This window comes from Hibiscus syriacus, unplaced genomic scaffold (genome assembly GCF_006381635.1).
Source record: "Hibiscus syriacus cultivar Baekdansim isolate YM2019G1 unplaced genomic scaffold, ASM638163v2 tig00111157_pilon, whole genome shotgun sequence".
NCBI lineage: Eukaryota > Viridiplantae > Streptophyta > Magnoliopsida > Malvales > Malvaceae > Hibiscus > Hibiscus syriacus.
This window is the reverse complement of record NW_024063004.1, coordinates 120,574-142,220: the sequence shown is the minus strand read 5'-3', so window position 1 is coordinate 142,220 and position 21,647 is coordinate 120,574. Positions and strand designations below refer to the sequence as shown.

General features: G+C 35.1%; 2 protein-coding genes and 2 long non-coding RNA genes across 6 annotated transcripts; 1 reads left to right on the top strand and 3 right to left on the bottom strand.

The window, feature by feature from the left end:
• Positions 1–1,149: 1,149 nt before the first annotated feature.
• LOC120155006 lies at positions 1,150–2,185 on the bottom strand. Its single transcript, XR_005518930.1, has 3 exons — positions 1,853–2,185; positions 1,650–1,735; positions 1,150–1,189 (listed from the first exon to the last, which is right to left on the bottom strand). It is a non-coding gene; the product is annotated as an uncharacterized LOC120155006 (long non-coding RNA).
• Positions 2,186–4,836: 2,651 nt separating this feature from the next.
• Positions 4,837–9,717, bottom strand: LOC120155013 (trichohyalin-like). Its single transcript, XM_039166605.1, has 5 exons — positions 9,005–9,717; positions 6,506–8,899; positions 5,996–6,171; positions 5,570–5,912; positions 4,837–5,155 (listed from the first exon to the last, which is right to left on the bottom strand). The coding sequence occupies exons 1-5, from the start codon at positions 9,624–9,626 to the stop codon at positions 5,067–5,069; spliced, it is 3,624 nt and encodes a 1,207-aa protein (XP_039022536.1). The 5' UTR covers positions 9,627–9,717; the 3' UTR covers positions 4,837–5,066.
• Positions 9,718–14,021: 4,304 nt separating this feature from the next.
• On the bottom strand, positions 14,022–20,206 carry LOC120155008. Of its 3 annotated transcripts, XM_039166602.1 has the most exons (9): positions 19,241–20,206; positions 19,060–19,101; positions 18,508–18,963; positions 17,444–18,070; positions 16,609–16,772; positions 16,003–16,501; positions 15,147–15,794; positions 14,694–14,860; positions 14,022–14,594 (listed from the first exon to the last, which is right to left on the bottom strand). In XM_039166602.1, the coding sequence occupies exons 1-9, from the start codon at positions 20,028–20,030 to the stop codon at positions 14,175–14,177; spliced, it is 3,813 nt and encodes a 1,270-aa protein (XP_039022533.1). In that variant the 5' UTR covers positions 20,031–20,206; the 3' UTR covers positions 14,022–14,174. The 3 variants fall into 3 exon arrangements, with proteins under 3 accessions (XP_039022533.1, XP_039022531.1, XP_039022532.1); XM_039166600.1 differs by having other exon boundaries at positions 18,508–19,101; XM_039166601.1 differs by having other exon boundaries at positions 16,003–16,411; positions 18,508–19,101.
• LOC120155009 lies at positions 18,042–21,417 on the top strand. The gene is made up of 3 exons (XR_005518931.1): positions 18,042–18,056; positions 21,163–21,205; positions 21,299–21,417. It is a non-coding gene; the product is annotated as an uncharacterized LOC120155009 (long non-coding RNA).
• Positions 21,418–21,647: the final 230 nt, after the last annotated feature.

Below are 21,647 nucleotides of genomic sequence, written 5' to 3'. Positions count from 1 at the left end.
TACTATTAATTTCAATCTTATCATTTATTTCAGTCATTTCGAAAAATTCTGACAACAGAACACCCCCGACAAATTGTTCTTCAGGTATTTACTCATAACTCGGATATTTCCGGGTCAAGTGCCTTCTCAGATTTTACAAACGGAATATCAGAAATTTTCCTGCACTAAGTCAGGATCTTAACAATTAAATCCGTACTTAATCGAGTTAAGTATGAATCCTCTAAGTATTTTCTCATTCAAAGTCAACTCAGACTATTCTACCTCTTAAGGGCATTTCCTTAATTTCTTAACCAAATAATTTCGATATTAGCTCTTAACGAAAATAATATAATTTAGAGATCCTATAATTAATTGTTTTCTCGAACCTTCTTTGATCTTGAAATGATTCCGTAACAGACTTATAGTATCTTCCATAAATCCTCTTGGTGTTAAAAACCGGTTATCCATAATTTCCAAGTAAACTACATTTCTTATGCACATCAGTAGTTATATCGGATCAATATGTCTTTTCAGAGTTATTAACCAACTTCCAAAGATAATTCTTGTCAACCTACAATATAAGGGTATTTTCGTAATTTTATCCTATCAGAATATTCTCATGATTTCTCATCCGAGTATCTTTAATATTTAATTTTTAATGACATATATTATAAACTGCAAATCTATGATAATCCATTTATCACTAATCACAGAACTCATAATATAATTCTAACAATCCATCAATTTCTTATATTAATCATTTGAACCATAATCAGTTGCCAAATTTCTACTGTATTCGGATCAAGTGTAGAAATTCATTAACTATACAAATGAGACCAACATTATCTTATCCATGCATTTACCAATATTCACATGTTCCATAAAGCATAAAGAGGTAGTAAAGTAGTACCTCGATTTTTGTGCCATACTGATCGACCATTTAAATTCCATTCGAACGCTCTCGATCTTGAAATCATCTTTCAATAATTCGTCAGATGCATATCAACAGAAATTACATAAAAACGGAGCTTAATTCCGAAAAAACGGATCAAATCGGGTGATTAATCAGTGAAAAATAGCTTACTGGGTTCAAATTTGGCGAAATAGACTTCGGATTCAGGACGTCAACAAAACCCAAAATATTACTATTGAATTCCAGCTCACCAACTTGATTTCTAGCTTTCAATCTTTTCTAACGAACACGAACAATCTATCATACAAATACGTCTTCAAATAATTTTCCTCGCCATAAAAATACTTATTAAAATCCAATTAATAATCTGGGGACCCAATTGTTAAAACTAAAAACTTTAGGAGTCAATATAATTTTTAATTACTAAAATTAGGGACTAAATCGATCTTAATACAACTATTATGCCATAATCATAACAACATGAAAACTAAGAGACAAGGTTGAGTTTTTAACAACTTAGATGACTTACCTTGTAATTTCCCAGTTTGTACTTTTTCAACTAAAACCCACGTGATACCCATATTATAATTCAACTCAATTTCAAGATTCATTTCCCATGCAACTTTCAACTATTTCTTTCTTTCTTTTCACGCATCACTGTCTCTCTTTCCTTGGTTTGGAATGCCAACTACTTTGATGCAAATTTAATATTTTTTTAGCACTTTGGATATACACAACCCTGGGTATTTAAACTGACCTTTTAACAAGATTAACATATCCTTGATCATTTGCTCAGCTGTTGAACCACTTGAACGGACGGGGACCCGAACTCACCGAAGAATCCTGCAACAGAATTTGTTTATGGTTAGACAAGCTCCTCGGTAAGGAACTTTACACATTATTAGGGAAGTACGCTAGCACTTCGATAGAAAGAATGAACCGATCAAACCTAATAGCTACCTTTCCACCAGGTAAACGGTCCTCCAGCAAGAGGAAGATCGACAAAGCTATTATCTTGAATGAACTCGACAAGGTGCCTCATCGAAGCTGATGAAATAATATTGCCTTCAACGTTAAAAGCTTTGATTCTTGCAGAAATACGACGTTAGCTTTGGAATCCAACATCACTCTAAGAACTTCCCGTACCTTCTCTGGTCTGTTAATTACTCACGCTTAAGCTGCTACTCGCTCCCCCATATACTGAAGAATTTGGTGCAAAAACTTGAGTTGCGTAAAGAAATCCCCCCTAGGCTAAGAGTATTATTCTCGTTCAGCTGATTACACTCTTCCATTTTTTTGCTTTTGTCAACATATTAAACTATGAATCAACAAGTAAGAATAAAATAGAATTTCCTCTAAGCTGGAAAGCAATGGATTCCATGTGGAAATGCATTATCCTTAACTTATTCTCATATCTAGTTTATAAAATAATAATTTAATAATTTAGTATTGAATAACACCTAGCATGGGTGATAAAGATATATGCTCCATTATTGCTAAAGGACACGGTTTCCATCCCACCAAATAACTTATTTATTATTTTCACTAAAAGGGAGGGGCAATCTCAAGCTTGGGTTCTTGAACTTTCAGGAATTTCAAAATTTGCCATAAAAAATTGAGAATCATACAATTTGGTCTCTAAAAATATTTGCCCCAACTTCAGGGTGTGACATATATAAGCTTTCCTTAAGCTTATATAACACTCAAAGAATAAAACCCAACTTAAAAATTCAGGAATTAACCATCTAAATTAAAACTCACCTTTGAGGCTTAAGCTTTGAGCACACGAGAAGAATAAAGCAGAAGAAGAATAGAGTTTTCAAGATAACTCTCCCCCACGTGTTTCACTCTTATTTAAGGGGAAATAATATCTTTTAAAAGGAAAAAGACCATAATACCCCTTTCAATCTTCTATAATTACAATTTAATCCAATACTGAAATATTCATATTTAAGTCTTTGAACTTTTAACTTGTTTCGAAATCGAGCACATAGTTTTCAAAATTTGCAATTTAGTCTCTAGCCCTGATTTGGGATGTTACATGGACTTTGAGCATGCTCTAATAAAACGGAGATCAAATTCAGGTTCAATGGGTTGAGGCGAAACGACCCATGAAATTTGGGACCGATTGACCATCATATATGATGATCGACGGCGATCACCGTTTTGATTCTCATTTTTTATCGGACTTTGAATATGTTCCAAAAAATGAATGTCAGATTCGGACTCAGTGGGTCAAGACAAAACGGCCGATGAAATCTGGGATTGAGCGAACACCATCTTCATCCATCAACGGTGATGTCCAACGTTAATGAACAATGAACGGTCACCTTCTGTTTTTATTTTATATTTTAAATTATTTTTGCATTAAATAATAAAAAAATATCACATCATACCAAAACAATAATAAAATAACTCTTAGTGACCAAAACAAGAGCAATTCGAAAGTTCAATGAGTAAATTGAAAAATAATTACAAGTACAATGAACGAAATAGGAGAGAGAGTAAAGTTCAATGTGGAATGGTGTGTTACCCAAAAACATATTTAAAAACTACTTGATTAAAGGTTTTTAAAATATATTTTTTCATATTTTTATTAAATAATAAATTTTAAATAATGACAAAGTTAAAAAAATTAACCAAAAAAATCAACAGTCAACATATTTAATAGGACATAGAGAGTATTGCATTCGCATATCTAAATACATATCAAAGCGGGTGTTAAATAAAAGGGTAAACAATATATTTAATACTTAACTATTAATTTTATCTCATTTTAGTACCTAAACTTTCATTTATTTTAAAAACCATACCTAACGTTTGCTTTTTGTTTTATTTTAGTACTCTACCATTAAAAACTTATCGGAACAGGTGACTATGCTATTTTTAATTATTTTTAAAATTTTAAATTATTATTTATTTTATTATTTAATTAATTTTATTCAACTAATAAGGTGGTGACACATGTCACCACTTTACTAGAAATCCCCCTCACAAAAAAAAACATCCCTCCCATCTATACATAATCTTGCCCATTAAATGATGAGAAGCTCCATTGGTCGTCGCATCTGCAATCGCTGACTACAGTCTATCGCTATGTCATCCATTATCGGTTATCACATATGTTGATCGATGAAGCTCAAACTTTTCAACCTTAACCTTTTTGACTCTCTAAACGCAATTTCAACTTCTATTTCACTGAAAAACGTATCACTCCCCGAGTCGACTATGGACTCTTCAATTTCTTTATCCTCCAATCTCCGTCATCCACCATCCAATGGGCTTAAAACTGAACTATGTTAATCGACTTGTCGTTCTCTTATGGTATCGTTCAGATTGGTCATCCAATCACTATAGCTATCATCGAGAACCCGTAGGTAAAACTCTTCACCCTTTTTGTTTTATTTTCTTTTCCTTTGTTTTGCTGATTTTTGTTTCCTTTTGTTCTTCAACTCTTCAATGTCTGTCATTATTGAGCTATTGCCAACTGTCACGGATGCCAAATGCCGGGGAGGTCAGTCTTCTTTCTCTCTTCTCTATTCTACTTTCGGTTATGAGTTTAGTTTCATTAGTTGGATAAATAATAATATAAATAATAATTTTAATTAAAAAATAAATAATAAAAATTATCACTTTAACTGTGTCGTTAAATCTTCAACGACAGAGTACTAAAATGAAACAAAAAATAAATGTTATGTAAGATTTTGAAACAAATGAAAGTTTACTAATACGAAACAAAACTGATAGTTTAAGTAGTGTACCCTAAATAAAAGAATGAAACATCTAAATAAGAAAATGATAAATTAGCTTGTTTCAGCTGATTGAATCCCAAAACAGGAAGCCATAAAAGTTGCTTCATACAAGTCCACCAAAAAATTTGGTGATCTTCAACTTCTCTTAGCCTAGGGCCAGTAAGAAACAAAGAAAATCATTGAACCAAGATCTTGACATCAAAGAAATGTTTCAACCTTGTTATATTTAAATTATAATTTGTTCTTAGATGGGACTGCACTCTAAAGAAATGTATATACTGGAGGAATTAGAACAATAACTTACCATTCCATAGATACTAGAACACGAGTGAAAAATACTAAAATGAGACTAAAACTCAAGAAGTATATACAAACTGAACCAAGGGTCGTCACTTGCTGCCATCCCTACCGCATACTGAAGGCTAGCTACCGACCTGATCACTAGGTCTTGCAAGAGCTTCCCAAGAATAATTATCTGAAACAGCCTTACGATTGGGGTTTGTATGCAAATCTGAAAGGGGAAAAGCCATCTAAATTTCAATCCATTTGAGGAAAAGCTCAACTTCCTACACTAAAAAGCAACTGACAAGACTTAAAACAGGAAAGATGTGGCCATCGAAGTGATAGTCTAAGGAACAGCGATCAAGGACACAAGACTATCATAGTTGACTGAAATGTCTGGAAGTCAAAACCGATCTTCCATTGCTGAAATTACTTTGTTGTAACGACTATCACTAAACTTGGGACTAAGATCTATTTCTCGGAGTTAGGATGAGAAATAGATGAAATTAACAGCTTTTTCAGCATAAAATACAACCACTAATAAAATAAACAAAAGCATTTGCACAATCAACGATGACAAGGCTTAGGTATGAACCCATACAAATAAATGGAGTGTCCAGGAATCATTGGATCAAATGCTTACCTGTTTTTGACCATTTTGGATGATTAGGAGGCATTTTCCTGGAGGAAACATTGGTCGTGGCACCAAGAGGGGCATTTCCAGCAATTTCTGTAGCTATGACCTCTCGTTCTCGCTTAACACCAACATGTTCATGTGATGGGGTCTCCCTCTTGTGAGCAGTGCAAGGGGCAGGGTTAGCTTCTGGGGAGGTAAGATTTCCACTTGCATTTATTTTTTCAAGAGAGACAAGTAAATCCTTAAGGTTCTTAAGGCTATGAGGTTGGTACTCGGATTCAAGATTATGATCTTCAATGCATTTGATAACAGCCCTAAGATCAGCTATTCTTTTGGTGCTTGCCTCATGCTGTTAATTAATTTTACACATGTTACATGGCTAGATATTAAATGACACAGTCGGCATTTAAATAGAGAGGAACATAGACAAACCCGTGCTGAAGGGGCCTTTTTTCCTTTTAGCAAAATTCTTCTAGCTTCAGTCTTAGAATGATTCAAGAAATCTTTCAACACAGGTACCGGGGGGAACTCATTAACCTGTTCAAAAGCATAAATAAATCTAATTGCCTCCATATGCTGCTTCTTTCCCACAAGTTTTCTTATGAAACCTGTCAAACAAGTAATCCAAGTTATCACTCCTATCTGTTCTCGCCTTATAAATAAAAGAATCTACTAACAACTAAATTTCAATTTAGGATCAAGGCCACTGATTTATTGAGAATGAAACAAAAGAATGATCAATACTTTTCATTTTATTTTGCCAAGTCAGCTCTTTTATGCATATCTTGTTCTCTAATTCCGATTTCAAGAACAAAATCAGCAAAGCACCACCATGATAAATTGTCAATACACGGAAAGAGAGAGCAATAACATTTTAAAATAAACTTATAATAACATATATGTGTTTAAATAAGAAAAGGTAAACAGTTTTATAAACTTTACCGGTGATCTTATCTCCCAGACCAAGAACCTTGAATAGTTCAGTAGTTTGAATATGTTGAGCAACAAACACCAAAATGTTGATAAGCTCGTCAGCATCAAAAGCATCTGCCAATTGGAAAGAAGCTAAAAGCCGCAGAAATCCCAAAGCCTCCAATTCATGACCAGATTCATCTCTCATTTTTGCCATCCAGTCAAAGGCAAGCTTCAAAGCTGCTTTTCTAACATGAGGCTTAACTACAGGTGAGAGTTTCATCAATTGCTCTAACAAGAGGATGCAACTTCTTCTGGCAACATTCCCTTCGAACTCCCTGTCTCCCTTGCACAAATGTGGAGGGTAAAACCCCTCCATTGCATCCAAGACAAGCTGTGCAGGATCTGCTGCAAGTTGAAGAGCCATAGCAACTTCAGGACCTATAGAACCATGCTCTTTCCAGCGCTCATTTAGGAACATCTGCAAATCCTTTCCATCCATATATATGCAAAACCAAAGATGTGCTGGTGAAGAATGATTTATGGAACATTTAACTGACGAACTACCTGCTGATTCATTTTTCACTTGAGGATGCAGGCCGAAATCAAGACTCTTGCCTTCAAGTTCTTTAGACCATTCCACAAGTTTCTTCTCCTTTAAATCAAGATCTATGACCCGCTGCTCACACTTTTTAACATTGAACTCAAGCTCGATGGACTGTTGCTCATACTTTCTTCTATGGTCTGCTGATAATTCTTCAATCTCCTCCTCTTTCAATTTGATTTCTCTCAAGAACTTTTCATTGTGTTTCTGTTTTGCTTCAAGATCTTGATGACCCTTTTCAAGAGATGTCTCCTGCATTTTCAAATTTCTAGAACGCTCCTCAAAATTACAAATTTTCAATCTAAATTGCTCTTCTTTCTCCTTAAGCTCCTCAAACTGGGTTGTTATTGATTCTTCCATTAACTTAATTTCTCTGAACTTCACTTCACATTGCTCAGACTTCAATTCTAGATCTTTAAGACCTTTTTCAAGACAATTCTCCAACAACACAACATCTCTACAACGCCACGCAAGATCCCTCTCTTTAAAACCAAAATCTTCCTCTTTCCTTCTAATATTCTCTAACTGCTTTTGCACCCCTGATTCTGCCACTTCAAGATCTCTACAACGTTCTTTGAAAGCCTTCTCTTCCGACTCAAACTCCATAAATCGCTTCGTAAAGCCCTCCTCTTTCAGTCTAAATTGCTCTTTTTTCAACTCATACTCTCCCAAGCACTTCTCCAAATCTTTCTCTTTCAACGCTACTTCCTCCAACTTATTTTTTAATGATTTCTCTGTCAACTTCACCTCTTTAAATTGCTGCTCATATTGCTTTACACTAGACTCAAAATGTCTACCACGTTCTTCCAAAGCCTTTTCTTCCAACTCAAACTCCATATACCGCTTCCGAAAACTCTCCTCTTTCAACTCATACTCCCGCAAACCCTTCTCCAAATCTTTCTCTTTCAACCCAAATTTTTGTTCTTTCAACTCATAATCTCTCAAACAGTTGTCCAGTTTTTTCCATTGCTGCTCACCTTGTTTTACATTAAATTCAAGATATGTACGACGTTCTGCCAAATCCTTTTTTTCCGACTCAAACTCCAGACATCGCTTCTCAAAGTCCTCCTCTTTCAGCCTAATTTGCTCTTTTTTCAACTCATACTCTCTCAAGTTCTTCTTCAAATCTTTCTCTTTCAACCCAACTTCCTCCAACCTATCTTTTACTGATATCTCTGTCAACTTCACCTCTTTACATTGCTGCTCACATTGCTTTACACTAAACTCAAAATCTCTACGACGTTCTCCCAAAGCCTTTTCTTCCAACTCAAACTCCATATACCGCTTCTGAAAACTCTCCTCTTTCAACCCAAATTTCTGTTCTTTCAACTCATAATCTCTCATGCAGTTGTCCAATTTTTTCCATTGCTGCTCACATTGTTTTACATTAAAGTCAAGATATCTACGACGTTCTTCCAAAGCCTTTTCTTCCGACTCAAACTCCATACATCGCTTCTCAAAATCCGCCTCTTTCAGCCTAAATTGTTCCTCTTTCAACTCATACTCTCTCAAGCATTTGTCCAATTCTTTCTCTTTCAACCGAACTTCCTCCAACTGATCTTTTGCCATTTTCTCCATCAACTTAACCTCTCTACGCTGCTGCTCACATTTTTTAATACAAAGTTCAAGATCTCTACGGCGTTCTTCCAAAGCCTTTTCTTCCAACTCAAACTCCACACACCGCTTCCGAAAACTCTCCTCTTTCACCCCAAATTGCTCTTCTTTCGACTCATACTCTCTCAAACCCTTCTCCAAATCTTTCTCTTTCAACACAAATTGTTGTTCTTTCAACTCATACTCTAGCAAGCACTTCTCCAAATCTTTCCAATGCTTCTCGCATTGTTTTACATGGCATTCAAGATTTCTACGACGTTCTTCCAAAGCTTTTTCTTCCAACTCAAACTCCATACAACGTTTCCCAAAACCCTTCTCTTTCAGTCCAAATTGCTCTTCTTTCAACTCGTAGTCTCTCAAGCAATTTTCCAAATCTTTTTCTTTCAACCCAACCTCCTCCCACTTGTTTTTTACCATTTTCTCCATCAATTTAGCCTCCTTAAGTTGCTCTTCACATTGTTTTACACTAAATTCAAGGTCTTTACTATGCCGTTCAAGATCCTTCTTCTCTAACTCAAAATCCCTACAACGCTCCTCAAAATCTTTCTCCTTCAACACAAACTCTTCCTCCTTTAATTTAAGCCCTTCAAGTTGCTTCTGCTTCAACACAACTTCTCTCATACTTTCTTCGTAATACTTCTTACCCAACTCCAACTCCCCAAATTGCCTTCTTAATTCCTCCTCTTTAATGTTAAGCTCTTCAAACTGGTCTTTAACTGATTTCTCCTTTCTTTCAATCTCATCTTCTTTTGATTTGACTTCTTTGAGTCGTTGTTCAACAGAATTCTGAGCAGAATCCAAAACGCTTTCCATATCTTCCCATCGAAGATTAAGTAAAAGAATGGAGGAGGCACGATCTTGAATCTCATTCATAGTTCTTCGCAAATTGGCTTTGCTCAACTCAATGAGCTGTAAATCAGTCAACTTCTCCATCAAGTAACTCAAACCAAACACTCAAAAACTTCACAACTCAATGTATGCAGGAACCTAACGGCCAAAAGTTGCAAAACAAAAGCAATATCAAAAAATAAAGCTAAAAAGCATTGAAAATAATTAGGGAAAACTCGAGATGTGGGGATGAAGAAAAAAGAATAGTAGAGTAGCAATTGTCCAAAAGAAAATCACGAAGGGGTACGGAGGGTTGGGCTTTGGGCCATTTATGACCATTTAATGGCTTTATTTTTGTTGTGTTTGATAAAAATTACCAAGACGTAAGAACTTCATTTCTCATCTTAATTTAGGAATACACTTTCATTCACTAAATTCCATTGAAAACGAAATCGGCTTGAAAACATTCCACGCTTGAGTGACGCCAATTTAACACAAATGGTAAACATAGCAATGATCATGCTTCCAAACACATTATACAATTAGAATTAACATCACGTTATTCCTAAAACATAAACATATATACACACACAAAAAATAAAACGGTATCATCGTATTCAGTGAAAGAAGAATAGGTCCGGCGATCTAATTAAAGTTCTCAAACGTTTGGAAAGACAATGAAAATTTTCAACAAGGTTTCAAGAAGAAGAAAAACAATTGAGAGGCTAGATGGGAATTTTTAAAATTTTGAAGTTTAAGACTTCATAAGAAATTCCAGGAAATTTAAAAGGCATAATGCAATTTACCCGAACCATGCGAACTCAGATCCGAACCAGACAAGTTTTCTTCGTTTATTTTTGCTTGATGTTTGATGCTTGGAAGCGATTAGGGGTACTTCGAACTTCAATTAGGGCTCGATTGTTGGTGTTGGCGGCGTGTAGTTGATGGGAAATCGGATGCTTGCTTGTTGCAGTATGCTAGCAGAGTCTATAGCTTGGGTTTTTGGGGTGGGTAAATGAAAAAGCTGCCCTTATGGTTTTATAAAACAATTATTGCTTGTTGAGCCGGAAAACATAGAGTGCGCCATGATGAGTGGGACGCTATTCCCTTTTTTATGCTGATATTATGATGGATGACTTAGCTGTGACTGTGAGGCAGTTAAAATAAGATTAATAAACGATAAAATCGATTACAATAATTATACGTTTAAAGTGGAATATATAATGACCATCCAGTTTAGTTGGTAGAACATTATGTTCTTAATTTTAAGGTCGTGGGATCGAGTCTTATGGAGTCTATTTCATAATTGGAGGTCTCCTACAGAAACTGCTTTCAACCGAGTGTTAGGGGCAGCCTACTATCTTACATTCCTTTTCCCCATTACATATGGGAACAAGGGACAATTAATAGGAATTAAAAAATATTATAGGTTGCAATAACAAAATTGGTTGCACTCAAAATTATTATCGGAGTAATAAAATAAGTTAAAAATCAAAAATATTATCGATCTTAGTAACATATATGATTGCGTCTAAAATATTACCGAATTTTAACAAATGGGCTCATGGTTTAGTAAAGGTAACAAAATAAGTTGAAAATGTATCAATCGCGTTAACTAATTCAGTTACGCCTAAGAATATTACTGGTGCTAAGAAAATAAATTGAAAGCTAAAAATGGTAATCAATCGCGTTATCGAATTTGGTTGCGCCCGAGAATGTTATCGGTCACTAAGACATTAAGTTGGCATCTGAAATGTTATAAGTTTCTTTAACAAATCCATTTTAAACCTAAAATGTTTCCAAAGTTTAGCAAATGGGCTAAGAGTTTAGTCACAGTAACAAAATAAGTTGAAAACTGAAAATATTATCAATTGCGTTAATGAATTTGGTTGAACCTATGAATGTTACCAATAACTAGTAAATTAGGTTGAAATCTAAAATGTTATAAGTTTATTTAACAAATTCGGTTTGGACTTAAAATGTTACCGGAATTTAGCATATGAGTAAAAAAATAGTTACAATGACAAAAATAAGCTGAAAGCTAAAAAAATCATCAATCGCATTAACAAATCCGATTACGCTCAAGAACACTATCGATCGCTAAGAAATTGTGTTAAGATTGAATTCTATAAGTTTTTTAACAAATTCGGTCTAGACCGAAAATGTTACCAAAGTTTAACAAACAGGTCAAAGAAAATAGCCACAGTAACAAAATAAGTTGAAACCCGAAATATCATCAATCGCGTTAATAAATCCGATTGTGTCAAAAAAGTTATTGGTCCCTAAGAAATTAGGTTGAGATCGTGAATGTTATAAGTTTTTTTAACAAATTTGATTTTGGACCGAAAATATTACCGAAATTTAACAAATTGGTCAAAAAAATAGCTACGCTAATAAAATAAGTTGAAAGTTAAAAATATTATCAATCGCATTAATAAATCGGATTGTGCTAAAAAATATTATTGGTCACTAAAAAATTAAGTTGAGATAAAAACTATATGAAAATCACTTTGATGAAAAAAAATTGAAATTCATTGTTTGAGGTTTGATACTTTGAGTCAAAAAATTATTTTGAAAAGTTCTAAATATAAATTTTTGAAACATATGGTTTCAGGTTCGATAATTGGGTTTAAAATATTTTTTTTTTTGAAAATAAGTTCAAAATAAAAAGTACCAATACATATGTTTTGAGGTTTGATATTTTTGTTAGAAAAATGTTAGATTAAAATCATAATTATAGACACATATTTATAATGTATATTGTTATCATAAAATATGACATAAATTAAGTGAATATTTATGTTATAAAGTAACAAGGTATTAGAAGTGTCATGGAAATAAAAGTGTATATACTATTAAAGTTGTATTTATAATTCGATGAGTGGTAGAGTTACAACTACAGACAATAATTAATTCTTAAATCAACTATATAAATGGGTAATGATCTCAAAGAAATAGACAATCTTGTATTTATTGTTATCGCGTCAGAGAGTTTATACTTAAGATAATTTTATCTTCTTGGAAGATCACAACGACACAACCAAAGAAAGATTCAATGATTTCAACCTATAGATTAAATTACGTACGCTTTCGCATCTAATATTTTATTCCTAATAATTTAGCACGATTAGATCATGATTGCTCTTTATATTCATTATGCTTTGACCAGGGTTCAACCGTAAGGTAGTGGCCGAAGATTACCTATGGGGCCATCCGTTAAAGCGGATAAATAATCCAATATCGTTCGGGTGTTTTTTGGTTTTTTGGTTATGTTGGGGGTGTTTATCTGGTTGTATTTTATGTAATTTCTTTTGGTTAATGAAATCTTAAGGCACTCTTTTCCTCCTTCCGCTGATTAAGGAACTTCTCTATAAGCTCCTTTAATCAAGAAGGGGTTTTTAACGAGGCCTTCAATTCCTATCAAAAAATAATAATAATCCAATATCGCAGGAATTTTAACAAGAAAGTGATCGTTCTCAATGTCGATCAACTTGATGGGGTGGCTAGGTTTCCACATGGAGAGGAGCCGGTTATAGAGTGTGTTATAACCATTTCTTCGGCCAAGAATTTTGACGACAAGGGTTAGATCCATAATTTTGATTGCAATGTTTTGAACCCTATCAGAAAAATTAATGAAAACAATGCCATTAGATTCACCAACTTCGACATCATCATCAAATAAATCAATATCGTCATCTTCCAATAAAAATAGCGCTTCAGCGTTAGCAATAGTATTGGATCCAATGACTTTATCCCAATAAGGAGGAGGAGGCGGTGCAATATGAGAGATATCACAGTCCATAGAGGAGGTGGGAGGCGGAGAAGTATCGAGTGGCGCTTCATCGTGCCGACGCTGGTGCTTGGGGGTTTGTTCATCGACAGTGGCTTCACGAGGGGAATCATAGGGCTAGTGTTTTCCCTGCTTTCCACTTTAGTACTATAATTCGAATATTAATTCTTGAGTGAATGTGACATTACATTAAGTTGCTAATAGTAGTAGTTAATGAGCGAGTGTTTAATTTTTTATTTTTTATAATTCAATTATAAAAATGGAAAATTGATAATAATTGAATGACCGATGAATGTATTTTATCCTAAAATAAAATAATTAATAGTTATAAGAAAATATATTATTCCTTAACTATTTAGGATAAACTACATATTTTGCCACTCAATTATTATTGAGATTTGGTTTTGATCACCTAACTTTATTTTTCAAAATCATACATAATGTTATGTTATAGCTTTATTTTGCTCATCCATCGTTAAAATAAACATAACTATTGATATTATGAATTTTTATTTTTTTAATGATTACATTATTTTAAGTTGAATCGTGAGCATCACCCCTATTTTTTTAATGACGAGTGAACAAAACGTAATATTATATATAATTTTTGAAAAAAAAAATTAGATGATTAAATAGAAACACTAGGAATAGGTAGGTGACATAGTACGCTTAGTTTACCATTATTTATATCAACCTTTTGAAAGTAGATGTAGACAAACCCTCGTTTATATAATTCTAGTAATATACCTGTCCTGCAAAGTTCCATCATCCATGATCTTACAAATCAAAATATTAAAGCAGACAGAGAACCTCATAGCACAAAATATCCATGGAGCTTGCTCATTTCAGTCCAAGTTTGAGCTCTAGTTACCTTCAATGGAGGCTGCATCCGCTTGCTGATTATCGCTTAATAAGTTCAAGTTTGTAGAGTAAGTTGCAGTGTCCCATAACCCACGTGACACTGCTTGATCTGGAAAGAAGCTTTCGAGTAGTTGCAAAGGTGACAGTTTAGCTGTGGAACCAGCAGTAGAAGTGGTTGGGGAAGATAGCGAAGTTCCAGACTCGTGTGTTTTTGTATTGGCAGACGAGGCTTTTGGAGTTTTTTTCCGGACTCTTTTCTGCTTCTCCTTTCGTGCAGCATCATTTCGATCCTCCTTCTGCTTTTCCAGCTGTTTAATGTAGTCTTCAAGATCGTTAGGCGGGTAAAGTGATTCGAGATTGTGATCGGCAATGCATCTTATCACTTTTCTCACTGCAGCTATTTTGTGATCTATAATTTGATGCTGCGAGAACATTCAAGTAAAACCATGGACGTAGGAAGGCCGTTCATTTTCCAGGAATCTATGAGCACGCATGAATACAATGAAACAAGAAAAACTTACCCATTTCCAATGTGATTTTTGGGCCTGTTGGTGTAAACTCTGCTTGGAATATTCCAAGTGAGCTTTCAGCATCTGTGCAGGTGGGAACTTGTCGACAAGATCGAATGCACATACGTACCCGATAGCCTCGAGCCGTAGGTTTCTTTGTACGAGGGTTTCAATCAAGACTGTCCAATTTAAAACGGATTTTGCAGGTGGCAACAGAATGCCATCAACAAAAACTAGGTTAGTGTTATATAATGCATAGATATCATAATTTTTCCATGCAAAAAACAAACGAAATGTGAAAGAGACAACAGTAGCATTTTTGGGACATTCATGGTTATAATGTAGTGAATATGAAAGCACAGTAGCATTAACAGAAGACAAGGATTAACCTCATCTAACAGCTAAAAGAATCAACTAAAAGGGGAGGAATGGAAACTAGAGAGACGGGTGTAAAAGTAGACTAACCGCGAATCTTCTCTGTCAAACCAAGAGCCATGCACAGTTCAGGAGACTGTTGATACTCGCTTGCAATCACCAAAAGACCAAGAAGCTCGTTCACGTCATAATCGGAGATCAAAGAGTAGGTGACTGTCAGCTGCAAGAAACCATAGGCCATCACGCCTTTCAGGCACTTTTGCGCTCTTTCTTTCCAATCAACTGCCAACTTCAAAACTTCTTCATTCACATGGGGTTCAATCAGGAATGGAAATGTCCTTAACTGCTCCAACAAAAGAATGCAACTTTTTCTCACACTGTGTAAGAGTTGAGAATTAAACTCATTCCCAGACTTCTTTTTAGGAGCATTCCTGGACTTTGATTCATAAAAAGCTGATATTGCATCCAAAACAAGTTTTGCAGGATCCGGGGCCAATTGAAGAGCATCAGAAATTTCAGAGCGCATTAAATCATGATCATCCACTTGCTTGCATAGAAACAATATTAAACCCATTGAATCCATACTGGTACTAAAAGATTGTAGATCAATCCCATAATCACTAGATGAACAAGCTTTATACTGCTCATACTTTGCTTCAGAAGGAACAAAGGCATCCCAATTAGAATTGTCTGATTGACATTGGTCAATCTTTACTTGAGCATGATGGATACTGCTTCCTGCATGGTTCGAGAATCGATTATGAGCACATATTCAACTTGCTAAACATAGAACAAATATTCTTTCTAAACTCTAATCATGCATGGGAACATTCATGCTATAAAAATTATTTAATTACAAAATATTAAAGAAAATTAAACCAGATATACTAACTTGTTTGATAAAAAAAAAAGTTAACTAAAAGCAACAATAGAAAAACGATCTTACCAGGGGCAGCCCTGTCAACTGCTCTAGTTGTTGAAGTGAAATTCTCCAAGTTCCAGTTATCAGCAATTTCACACCCACATTGCCGATTAAAAGAGTGTGTGTCCATAGAAAAAGCAGCCGAGCCCCACAAACTACAAGCCTCGGCTGGATCAGCAAGAAAGCTAATTGGTTGTTCTAGAGGTGATGGTTTAAAGTGAAAATTGCCACCAGCACTAGCAAAAGGGCTTGGTGCAGCCTCGCCTGACGGATTGATGCAGGGCCGATTAAGTTCACTCTCTTGCTGCATTTCATCTTTAGTTGAAGGGATTGACAAGTTGTTTTTCTTCACTTCTTTCTGCTTTCCTCTTTCTGCTGTATCATTTCCCAGTTCTTTCTGCCTTTCCAGATGCTCAACGTAGTTTTCAAGACCCTGAGGAGGGTATAGAGATTCAAGCTTGTGATCCGCAATGCATTTAATGACCCTTCGCATTATCGCAATTTCTTGGTCTATGGTCACATTCTGTCAGCATGTTAAGTTAAAGTCATAAAGATATGGTGATGTAGGATAGCAGCTGGATACCAGCTTAACCATTGAGAATTCAGAGACAAAAAGGCTGCAAAGGTTACCAGTTTCACATTTGATTTTTTCATCCGGGATTTTCTCATCTTCGAATACTTCAAGTGGGCATTCAGAAGTTGTGCAGGAGGAAACTTGTCGGCAAGATCGAAAGAACAAATATATGCAATAGCCTCAAGCCGTAGATTATTATTTATGAGGGTCTCGATAAGGACTGTCGAATGTAATCCAATATTGCAGTTACAATCAAAATGCCATTAAGGAGACTAGAAAACTACTACTGAAAGTAAAAGCACCATATCAACTTACTAATAGCTTTATAATTTATAAATACGAAAACTTCCAATGCAAATGAATAAGAAAGATGACAATTCGATAAGGGCATGGAGTTTTTTATCGGAACTCGACTTTTTTGGAGCTTGTTTATCCTCGGTTTAAAATTTTAAAATGAATAACGAAAATAAAAATGAGGACTGAAGAACCATGAACAACTAAATATATAAACATACTGATCTACCAACCCCATTTGTTGACCATTATGAATCATACTGCAACCAGACAACTGCCGCGGCATGAAAGCAATACAGACATCATGTTTCAAAAAATGGAAATTAGTCGAAAGATGTAAATAGCTGTATACATGTTATGTGGTTTTTCTGATCAATGCAGCAATGCATCAACTCAAGCAATCAATATAAGCTCTGCTGAGAAGGAAACAGCTAAACGAGGTAACAATATCGAGAAAAAGAAAACCGACAAACACCTTATATCATGGTTCAGGAAACATAAAATGATAATGCCATAAAATGTTTGACGCTACTCAGTATATATAGCATTTAGAACAATGTCCTAAGAAAGATCAGGATAGAGAAAGAGTAGACTCACTCGATATCTTATCAGCCAATCCAAGAGCCAGACACAAATCAGGAGACTGTCTATACTCACTTGCGGTTACCAAAAGACGAAGGAGTTCATCAACGTTATAAGAAGACTTCAACTGGTATGTGATTATAAACTGCAAGAATCCATATGCCATCACTCCTTGAGGGTACTTCTCTTCCATTCTTTCTTTCCACTCGACTGCTAACTTCAAGGCTTCTTCATTCACATGTGGTTCAATCTGGACTGAACATGCCATTAACTGCTCCAACAAAAGAATACAACTCTTTCTTGCATTAGATAAGGCTACACCCTTAAACCCATCCCCTGACTTTGAACGATAAAAATATGATGATGTTTCTAATACTAGTTTTGCAGGATCCGAGGCCAATTGAAAAGCATCAGAGATTTCACCTCGCATTAGATTATGATCTTCCACACACTCAGACAGAAATAATATTAAGCCTCTTGCATTCATATTGATACTAAGAAACCTTAGCTCAGGCCAAGACATAGTAGTCGAAGAAGCAATATGCTGCTCAAACTTTTGTTCAGAAGGAACGAAGCTATCCAATTGAAAATTGTCTGCTTCGGACTGCTCAATTTTTACTGGAGAATGGTGGATACCTCTCACTGAATGGTTAGAGTATCAACTCGTCAGCATAACGACACACTAATAAGTGAATCTAGAATCACAAGAATGGAAAACAATGATCCCTAAATTTCACAAGCTAGTAAAATACATGTACCTTTCCGTGTAGTTAAAAAAAATCCTTCAAAAAAAAGTTAGACATAAACAAATTACAATCACTAATTGATTGAAAATCATTGAGATAAGCAGCAGTAAATCAAGAACAAGGATGAAAAATCCTAAAATGAAAATCCTGCTTGTTTAACAAAATTCTAACTTGTAAAAGAAATAAGTTTACCAATGAACTGACAAAAAGGTCACAAAAAAAGAAAGTGTAAAATGAAAACGTTTTCTGTAGGAAATAACAACAGACCTACAAAAGTTTCACCAACAAAATCAATGATACAACTCGGTATGGGAACAATGGAAAGACACTTACCCAAGTTTTGGTCAAGTGAACCGAGCATAGGACTCAATATAGGAGCCTGTTTATGCTGAGAAACACACTGAAACAGACTCTCAATTTCTTTGGAATTAAATTCACTCGTCAATCCATAAGCACCCACAAGCATCAGAAAGACCAAAATCTCTTTATCATAATTGCTATTATTTCTTATACTTCCTTTCCATATTTGTGCTACCTTCAGAGCTTTTTTCCTCAGTTTCTGACTAATTACTGGCCTCAATCTCATCAACTGCTCTAACAGAATTATACAACTGTTCTTGACCACCCCTTTATCAATTCCCACATTTGTCTTCCCTGAAATTCCAGCTTTAACTACATTCAAAACCAATTTCGCCGGTTTATTGGACACTTTGAGTGCATTGTAAACATCAATACCAATCCTGTCATTGTTCTCATGTTCATTCAAAAACATCAACAACCTATCAGCATCTGTACTTGCAATAAATCTCAAATCAGCTGAAGGTGTAGAGGAATAATTAATCTTTGTATCATTTATTGTCTCGGACGTCACGTTCGAAACCTCACCCGATTGCACCGTCTTTCCTTGAGAATGGAGGATGCAGCTCTCTGAACAGGCAAAAACAACAAAAACAAAATTGACAGATCATTAATTTTTTTTTCTTTTGGAGGCATAAGAATATCAACTAAGCAATTCACTGATCAAACATGAAATTTTACGTGATATGACAAAGTGAAGAGATCTTACCAGGGGCAGCCTTCTCAAACAATCCAAGATTATGACCCAACAAGGAAGCTTGCTTATTCTGTGCAACCCTCTCAAAAAGACTCCTAATTTCATTGGAATTAAACTGGCCCTGCAATCCAAAAGCACCCACAAGCATCAAAAACAGTAAAGTATCCTCACCCTCCATCCCCATCTTCACCTTCCATGCTTTTGCAGCTGAAGTTGCTTCATTTTTAGTTCTTTTGTTAAACTGAGTCCCAACCCTCATCAATCCCTCCAACAAAACCAAACAACTTCGCCTCTCCAATTTTTTCTCAACCCCAACATTTCTTTGCTCCATGAAAACCCTCTTAACACCCTGCCAAACCAATTTTGCAGGATTTTTAGACATTTTGAGTACGTTATAAACCTCATCGGCAAGCTTTTCGTGTTCATTTCCATGAGCGTTCAAGAACATCAACAATCTTTCACCATCGGAGCTGACAATAAACCGTAAATCCAGTAAAGATGAACCTTCTCCGATCAACACCTCGTGAAGTTTATCTTTTGAACGTTTACCCACTTCATTTTCCCTCAATTCAAGATCCTTGAGTCTATTCTCTATCTCAATATCTTTGGATCGGAGCAATTCGAAACGGGTTTGGATTGCATTTTGGATGGAGTTGGAGAGTTGATGGATCTTTTGGCATTGAAGGGTGAGGGAAGGGACTAAAGAAGAACCACACTGGAGCTTTTCCAGGGTGTTTATTAGGCCTTTCCGTTGGGATTCTAAGAGGATCAAATCAGCTGCGATATCATCAGAATCACTCATTTTTGTCACCTTGAAACTGAGATGATTCCCAGAAAAGGGGAAAAAAGAAGAAAACCCAGGAAAAATCAAAGGTCACTTTGAACAGTGAAAGCTAAACTTAAAACAGATTGTAAAGAGAAGTTTTGGTCCAAGGTAAGTTGACTGTTTTCCATTCGGGTCTTACAGTTTTCTACAGCTTAGCTTCATCATTAGATGCGAGGTTTAAGAGGTCGACGCCAAATTTAAACAGAGGCAAATTTGATCGCCCGACTTCAACCGTAAGTTTTAACATTAGATGTGTCCCTCTACTTAACCTATTAGGCGTACTTTTTAACGAGTCAACAACCTTAAGGTACGTTTTTACTCACAATGTTGTATTTTGAGTTTATTTAGTTTTATAAGAATGTAAGATTATCATATTTGATTAAAGGAATAAAAGATTATTAGAATATATGTTTTATCAAATAGTTTTTATTATATATTTCTTTTAACAAGTTGAATTCTACTATAATATTACTATAATTAATTTATATATATTTTTAAAAAATTTTAAATTCATAAAATTTATATATTTTTTTATAAAATTGAAAAGAAAAATAAGTTTAATGAAATGATAAAATTTTATTGTAACCCTTGAACTTCATATAAAATCCTAATTATGAACTTTTTTGTAAATCTAAAATAGTTTAAGAATAAATTTATTATTTAACCTTCGTAGAATTTTTATTATTCAACGACAGAAGAATGACAATTTTGAAGAAAAATAAGTTTAATGAAAGGATAAAAGTTGTACGAAATTTAAAAAAAATCACGACCGCGATACCTGCAATGACCACAATGACATCTTTTATGTTCGCAACCGTGATAAATACGACGTGACCGTGAACGTTATTTAAAACTCTGCTTAAAACTATTAAGTTGATTTCTAGTTAATTTGTTGATTCTAATGGCTATGATTCCATTTTGAGTCTTTTAAAGATTGTATATTTCAATACTTAAGCCATTTTGTTTTGGCCCTTGTCATCTTTATATCATGTTTCAGGCTTTGAAATTTGGATTCCTGGCTCCCAGGAGCATTCGGATTTTGCTTAAGCATGCTACTAGGAATTGTTTGGTACCAATAGGCTGGTCCTTTGGTCTCTATTTTATCCAGCTGCATTAAGTCTTGCAGATGTATGGTGGTTATTGCTATAATGGTAGGTGTTTTGTGAGTTTTCCAACTATCGTTTTAGTTTTAGATGAATTTGGTGGATACATTGGACTGCAATGGTTTGGTTGCACTGTTGCAGGAAGGTTTTTGATGATGGTGGTCATTGGATAAATAATAGGTTGGAAAATTTGAGCATTTGATCTTCGGGTGCTATCGACAATGGAGTGTAACAGAGAAGAGGCTGTCAAAGCATGGGGGACTGCTGAACAAATGATGCAGGATGGTGATCTTGAGGGCGCTATGAAGTTTGCATTGAAGGCTCAGAAATTGTTCCCCGAACTCGAGAACATCTTAAAGTTGTTGACGGTGTGTAATGTTCACTATTCTGCGAAAAACAAGCTCTCTGGGTCGGAAATGGACTGGTACGGGGTTCTTCAGATTGAACGTTCGGTCGATGAGACTTCTATCAAGCAGCACAAAAAGCTTGC

Excerpts from the sequence above, each read along its gene's own strand:
- LOC120155013 (XM_039166605.1), bottom strand. The coding sequence starts at position 9,626 with ATGGAGAAGTTGACTGATTTACAGCTCATTGAGTTGAGCAAAGCCAAT. Across the intron at positions 6,172-6,505 it reads TCTGGGAGATAAGATCACCG|GTTTCATAAGAAAACTTGTG; the intron begins GTAAAGTTTATA and ends CTTGTTTGACAG. Across the intron at positions 5,913-5,995 it reads AAAAGGCCCCTTCAGCACGG|CATGAGGCAAGCACCAAAAG; the intron begins GTTTGTCTATGT and ends ATTAATTAACAG.
- LOC120155008 (XM_039166600.1), bottom strand. The coding sequence starts at position 20,030 with ATGAGTGATTCTGATGATATCGCAGCTGATTTGATCCTCTTAGAATCC. Across the intron at positions 18,071-18,507 it reads TTCACTTGACCAAAACTTGG|TGAGAGGTATCCACCATTCT; the intron begins GTAAGTGTCTTT and ends CTAACCATTCAG. Across the intron at positions 16,502-16,608 it reads AAAAATCAAATGTGAAACTG|AATGTGACCATAGACCAAGA; the intron begins GTAACCTTTGCA and ends ACATGCTGACAG.